At 38.2% G+C, this 7,500-nt stretch overlaps 1 protein-coding gene across 1 annotated transcript in view; it reads left to right on the forward strand.

The window, feature by feature from the left end:
* LOC311254181 (chromaffin granule amine transporter-like) overlaps nt 1-4,245 on the forward strand; it is a gene marked incomplete at its 5' end in the record, with an annotated part of 6,682 nt that extends 2,437 nt beyond the window's left edge. Inside the window, 3 exons of the mRNA XM_084384577.1 lie at nt 73-192; nt 488-621; nt 1,531-4,245. Coding sequence (XP_084240703.1) covers nt 73-192; nt 488-621; nt 1,531-1,641 — 365 coding nt within the window. The remainder of the gene's footprint in view (nt 1-72; nt 193-487; nt 622-1,530) is intronic.
* Nucleotides 4,246-7,500: the final 3,255 nt, after the last annotated feature.

Raw genomic sequence — 7,500 nt, forward strand, 5'->3', positions numbered from 1 at the left:
CAGGTTGGATGTTTCATAAATCAATAATCAATAACTCTGAGCTGTGATCACACCTGTGTGCTCGCCCTGCAGGTATGGTCGACTCCTCCATGATGGCCATCATGGGTTACCTGGTCGACATCCGTCACGCCTCCGTCTACGGCAGCGTCTACGCCATCGCTGACGTGGCGCTGTGTATGGGGTTCGCTATAGGTAACACACACACACACACACACACACACACACACACACACACACACACAGCATTAGTGGTACAATGACCATAAATGGTTAAAATTGTTGACGGCTAATTTAAAAACAAACATCTTGTTGTTGTTTTTGTTTGATGTGAAAATCACTAAAGAATTTGTTATTTTAAGGAAGTGAAACAACTTCATCGTATCTTATCATCTTATCGTCGTCTTATTTATAGAAAAATACTAAAAAAGACAAAAAATAATTAATATTAAGAACTGAATTAATATTTAAGAATCGTGTGTTGTTCCAGGTCCATCCACAGGGGGCGCTCTGGTGCAGGCGGTGGGTTTTCCGTGTCTCATGGTGTTTATCGGGGTGATCAACATCCTGTACGCTCCGCTCTGCTTCCTGTTACGTAACCCTGCTGTCAGGGAGGAGAAGATGGTAAATATAAGACCTGTTTAAACTGTGGGAGGCTTTATTATTATTATTTGTATATTAGTGTTATATTTTAGGTTATGTTTATGTTTTTTACTACAGTTCCCATGATGCTTTGGGAGATGTGAACAGAATAATAATAATAATAGTGTTTCCATGGATTCAGTGAGTTAGCTGTGAGTCATTTATTCAGATATTCTCCATTCAAAGTGAGCCGAATTAGTTAATAGCACTTCCTGTTTGCAGTGAACTCATTAATGTATGAACAACTATCACTGGATCGCTGTGAGACTGAACAACGCTTAAAAACATGGATATTCTCAGGGGAGTTCTGCAGTTTTAAAGAGCTTTTTTTGTTCTATGAATTCTAAGTGTTTTTATTGATGTTTATTTGTGATGGACGTCAGAGACCACGATGTCCTCAGAAGGTTTGAGTTATACACAATGTAAACGTGTGTGTGTCATGTCTGTGTGTTCAGATTTGACAGAGTTATGACTCAGAGAAGAAGAAGTGCGCTTCATGTGTTAGAGCAGCTGAATTTATCTGAAATAAATGTGGCTGCATCCTGAAAACAAAATGTGTCATGTTCAACTGCACACTGCTTATTAAGACACACACACACACACACACACACAGTGTAGTGGCAGGTCCTGACAGATCAGCAGGAAGTGTGTGTGTGTGTGTGTGTGTGTCTGTGATGTTGAGGCCAAAGTGTGTGTGTGAAGTCATTACACAGTGATTAGACTGATCAGAGATCAGAGGCTGCTGCCTTCAAAGCTGCAGAGGAAACGTTTCTACTAATAAACTCTCAATTACACACTGATTACACACACGAGAGGGAGGTTTATTGATCAACTGTGTGTGTGTGTGTGTGTGTGTGTGTGTGTGTGTGTGTGTGTGTGTGTGTTTTGCAGGCGATCATTGACCAGGAGTGTGTGATGCACAGGAAGAGCTACAACACACAGAAGGAGAGTCGTGAGTTTCCTCTGAGCGACTACAGCGAAGAAGAAGAGACGGAGGAGTGACACACACACACGCACACGCACACACACACACACACACACACACACACACACACACACACACACACACACACCTGAAGATGTCCATGTTGTGATGTTGTCTCTGAACACCTTTTACCTTCATCATCAGACTTCCTGTCGTCACAGTCAGAACAGAGCAGACATCGAACGCTTCTTAAAGGGACGGTGTCAACATTAAAGCCTCGTACACGTCCTGTATGTAACATTAAACCTGCAGTGTGGCTCCTTTAAATAACGAACGTCTGGTACCGTCCGGCTCTGATCAAACGGGTTCACACGGCGCTGAGTCAGCTTTTCAGCACCATGTAAATCTCTCTGTATTTCAGAGGATGTCAGAGTTTTTAAATCTGGAGTCAGCGGTCACTTTATGATGTCATTTACACCAACCAGCAATGATTGGTCCGTCAGAGCCGAAGGAGGGGTAACCATAGTGACGGAGTAGGCTATGAGGGCGATGGCGGACCCACCTAAGAAGCGTCCAGCAGAAGTTTCTGAGGCTCCAGATGAAAAAATAAGCTGTTCAGAGGAAGACTTGAAGAGAGCTCACCTGTCGGTGTACGTTGTGTAATTACTCTCGCTGCCTGAAGGGGGAGACATAGTTTCCACACTGTAGGTTTGAATGTGATTGATTCATCACTGAGCAGCACAGTTCATGTTCAGGCCGTGAGGATCAGCTGCACCGTCATGAATCGAAATACATTTATGATAATTCCACTAAAAGACGCCTGATGACCTCCAACTGACCGTTAGCTACGCCCCGCCCCCTTCGTACTGTTACTATGCACCAGTGTTGAACGTTGAATGCAGATTTAAATTCACAGCGATTTTTGAAACAATGTGTCCTGGACTTCAGACGGACGTGAACTACAGCCGTGCTCACTGCTGTTAGCACAGTTTGTAGCTAGCTACTTAAAATGAGCTCGTCTCCACCGACTGTTTTAGGTTTTCATCTGTGTGAAATCGAAATAAAAAACCTGTAAATGAGCCTGAAATATGCTTTTGATGGCTGAACATGTCATCATGCTAACTCAGAGGCTAAAGCTAACATGACAAAGGTACAAATGTCATCACTCTCAGCAGTCGAGGATCCGCTCAGCCTGCAAGAGCTGGAAATAAAGTGCTTCTGTTTCAGGGGTCGCTAATGTTAGCTTTATCTCTGATAGCATCCAGAACATGGTGGATATTCTGGAGCTGAGAGTTAGTTAGCCCAACATGCTAACACTAGCAGCTAATGTTAGAGCAAACACACTGTTTAATTCAGTCCTTAAAAAGCTGCGCTCACTTTTTACTGTTGCTACCGTTAGCGGACGGTCAGTCGGACAGTTTGTACATCAGTCCATTTATTTCAATTAATATCGTTGAAAGTTTCAGAGCCTCTTAATTTAAATTTCTCAGCCAACATGATGTAAACATGAATCTGTCCTCATATGAAAATAAACAGCTGAGATCAGGAGGATGTTTCTGCTGAAACATACATTTCATTCATGAATCCCGTATTTATATAATTATATAAAGCTGTTTGGCATTAATTAAAAAGATTCCATGTAAATGTGAGTTTATTTTGTGTCATTAATGTTTTTATTCAAAGTGTTGAGATGTGAAACTGAGTCTGTATCTGACCTCTGACCTGTGTCACCATTAAAACCTGCAGTAACCTGGACAACACCTGTTCACCTGTGTGTGTTTGTCTGCCCTCAACACTGAGTGTGAGACTGACAGAGGCATCTGGATGGACATCAGTGTGTGTGTGTGTGTGTGTGTGTGTGTGCGCGCGCGCGCGTGTGTGCGTGCGTTCACATGCTTCTTATCTGCTCTTTAATTTCCTGTGACGGCTCGTTTGTTCGTCAGAGAAAGAGACGGCCGGACAGACAGAAGCTCCGTCAGATGGAAAGGTAAACAGGAAGTGGATGAAAAGCTCACAGGCTTTTCTTTCACAGTCGTTTCACCGTAACCACAAACACTGATGTTGATGTTATGAGCGTTCGCTCTGATACGAGCACTGAGAAGACAATAGGAAGCTCGTTACATCACAGGATGAATCATGTGAGCTGACGTCTGTTCTTCTAAGATTTAATAAGTTGAGCTGAACTAATGTGTTTTGTTCTCGGTCTGTTTATATTATTTAAACAGAGATTTCCATCCAGAGACACAAAATGAACCTGTTTGTGTTTGTTGTGCGTTTACACTGAGAAATGGTAAATGAAAAGAGTTAGCTTAAAGCTAGCAGATGTTTTGATGCTAAAGGCCAAAGAAAAATCACCACAGGCAGATTAGGTGTGTGTGTGTGTGTGTGTGTGTGTGTGTGGTTAATATAAGTGAGTGTTAATTACATCCTCTGACAGCAGATCACAGCAGCTTCAGCCCACACACACACACACACACACACACACACACACACACAGCTTCAAAACATTTCCTCCTGCTTAGAAATATGAATACACACAGCTAATCTCTCTCTCTCTCTCTCTCTCTCTCTCTCTCTCTCTCTCTGTGTGTGTGTGTGTGGTCATCAAAGGTGTGTAGCCTTTGTGTGGAGCTCTGATGTGGTGTGTGTGTGTGTGTGTGTGTGTGTGTGTGTAAACAGGTAGGAAACAGTTGAGTCTTTAACTCTGACGCTGATTTATGGAAAATAAAAGGTGACAGACATTTTGAATGTGACTTTGGTCTTTAATCTGCCGCCGTCCGTCCTCTGATGTCCGTCAGTCGGAGCCTTTGATCCTCTCAGAGGCTCTGAAGTGTTCAACATGCGTGAACACGTCGATGATCCTGAGCGCCTCTGAAGTGGTGACGTCATCCACGTGTGTTTATTTCTGACGACACGTTTGATGACAGCGCTGTGTTTTTCAGACATTAATCACCTTTTTGTCAATTTTTTGTTCACAAATGCAAACTCTGTCTTTGCTGCCTTGTTTTGTTTCCTGCGTCTTTCAGAAGAAGTTTCTTTTTTCTCTGACAGACATCTGAAGCGGACGCCTCCTCTCTGCTGCCCTTTCTTTCTTTACATCCATTTTCAGTTTCAGTACAAAATATAATCAATAATAATTGATGATGTATGATTACAGCAGCACATTAGAATGAGCTAAAGTGATGAATACATGCCTGCATCAGTAATTATAATATAATAATATCACACATATTATTCTGCATAATGAATACTTTGTACTTTCACTGGTTAGAGGTTTAACTGAAGTAAAAGGTGTGAATACTTCCTCCGCTGATCATCAGTGAGTTTTTAGTCATTGATTTACTATTTCTATCGTCACGATGATGGAACGTAATGAAGTACATTTACTCAAGTACTGTACCATTTTGAGGAACTTGTACTTAACGTGAGTATTTCCATTTTCTGCTACTTTATATTTCAACTTCATTACATTTATTTGATATATTTAGTTACAGATTACAGATTACAGATTACATGCTGCATCAAACCAAATGAAAACATTTTTAAATTCATTATTCAGTCATCAGATTATAATAAACACAGATTCCAGTTACAAGAAAAATGCTGAATATTTGATCCGATAATCAATGAAACAATCAATACATGTAAATATACAAATATAACTATAAATGACTTTAACTCGAGTCTTTATGAACACGTGTGACGTCTCGTCACTGCGGTCACGCCAGCCGCCGATTGAAAAAGCCCCGTAAAGTCAGCCGCCGCTTAGTATCTGTTGCGCATCTATTACTGCACTTACGGTACGGGTGCCCGACTTGGCCAAAATGGATGGGAAAGCAGTTTTTTATACCTGGTGCAACGGTTAAACATGAGGGAAATTATAGGTTTGCTGATATTTTCGATGGATTCCTGTTCAGAGTGATCCTGACTATCATTATGGAAAATATCAAGACATTTTACTGTATGGTTTTATAATAAATTATATTCAAAATCCCTCCCACTATCAAAGTGCATACTGGTGAATGGATAATATCCTCAATTTCAAAAATGTATTAAAGTTATTCCTTAAGAGGTTTGCTAATATTTTCAATGGATTCCTGTTCAGAGTGATCCTGACTATCATTATGGAAAATATCAAGACATTTTACTGTATGGTTTTATAATAAATTCAATTTAAAATCCCTCCCAGTGTCAAAGTGTATCATGGCGAATTAATAATTTCCTGCTTTTCAAAAATGTATTTAAATTATTCCTTAAGAGGTTTGCTAATATTTTCAATGGATTCCTGTTCACAGTGATCCTGACTATCATTATAGAACATATCAAGACATTTTACTGTATGGTTTTATAGTAAATTGTATTCAAAATCCCTCCCAGTGTCAAAGTGCATCAAGGCGAATGGATAATATCCTCAATTTCAAAAATTAAATAAAATTATTCCTTAAGAGGTTTGCTAATATTTTCAATGGATTCTTGTTCACAGTGATCCTGACTATCACTATAGAACATATCAAGACATTTTACTGTATGGTTTTATAGTAAATTGTATTCAAAATCCCTCCCACTATCAAAGTGCATACTGGTGAATGGATAATATCCTCAATTTCAAAAATTAAATAAAATTATTCCTTACAAGGTTTGCTAATATTTTCAATTGATTCTTGTTCACAGTGATCCTGACTATCACTATAGAACATATCAAGACATTTTACTGTATGGTTTTATAATAAATTCAATTTAAAATCCCTCCCAGTGTCAAAGTGCATCAAGGCGAATGGATAATATCCTCAATTTCAAAAATTAAATAAAATTATTCCTTAAGAGGTTTGCTAATATTTTCAATTTTCAATTGTTTTATAATAAATTGAATATAATTTATTATAAAACCATGCAGTAAAATGTCTTGATATTTTCCATAATGATAGTCAGGATCACTCTGAACAGGAATCCATTGAAAATATTAGCAAACCTCTTAAGGAATAACTTTAATACATTTTTGAAATTGAGGATATTATCCATTCGCCTTGATGCACTTTGACACTGGGAGGGATTTTAAATTGAATTTATTATAAAACCATACAGTAAAATGTCTTGATATTTTCCATAATGATAGTCAGGATCACTGTGAAGAAGAACCCATTGAAAATATCAGCAAACCTTGTAAGGAATAATTTTATTTAATTTTTGAAATTGAGGATATTATCCATTCGCTTTGATGCACTTTGACACTGGGAGGGATTTTAAATTGAATTTATTATAAAACCATACAGTAAAATGTCTTGATATTTTCCATAATGATAGTCAGGATCACTGTGAACAAGAACCCATTGAAAATATCAGCAAACCTTGTAAGGAATAATTTTATTTAATTTTTGAAATTGAGGATATTATCCATTCGCCTTGATGCACTTTGACACTGGGAGGGATTTTAAATTGAATTTATTATAAAACCATACAGTAAAATGTCTTGATATTTTCCATAATGATAGTCAGGATCACTGTGAACAGGAATCCATTGAAAATATTAGCAAACCTCTTAAGGAATAACTTTATTTAATTTTTGAAATTGAGGATATTATCCATTCGCCTTGATGCACTTTGAGAGTGGGAGGGATTTTGAATATAATTTACTATAAAACCATACAGTAAAATGTCTTGATATGTTCTATAATGATAGTCAGGATCACTGTGAACAAGAATCCATTGAAAATATTAGCAAACCTCTTAAGGAATAACTTTAATACATTTTTGAAATTGAGGATATTATCCATTCGCCTTGATGCACTTTGACACTGGGAGGGATTTTAAATTTAATTTATTATAAAACCATACAGTAAAATGTCTTGATATTTTCCATAATGATAGTCAGGATCACTGTGAACAAGAACCCATTGAAAATATCAGCAAACCTTGTAAGGAATAATTTTATTTAATTT

Source organism: Pagrus pagrus, assembly GCF_965226575.1.
Source record: "Pagrus pagrus genome assembly, contig: HAP1_SCAFFOLD_538, whole genome shotgun sequence".
Lineage (NCBI taxonomy): Eukaryota > Metazoa > Chordata > Actinopteri > Spariformes > Sparidae > Pagrus > Pagrus pagrus.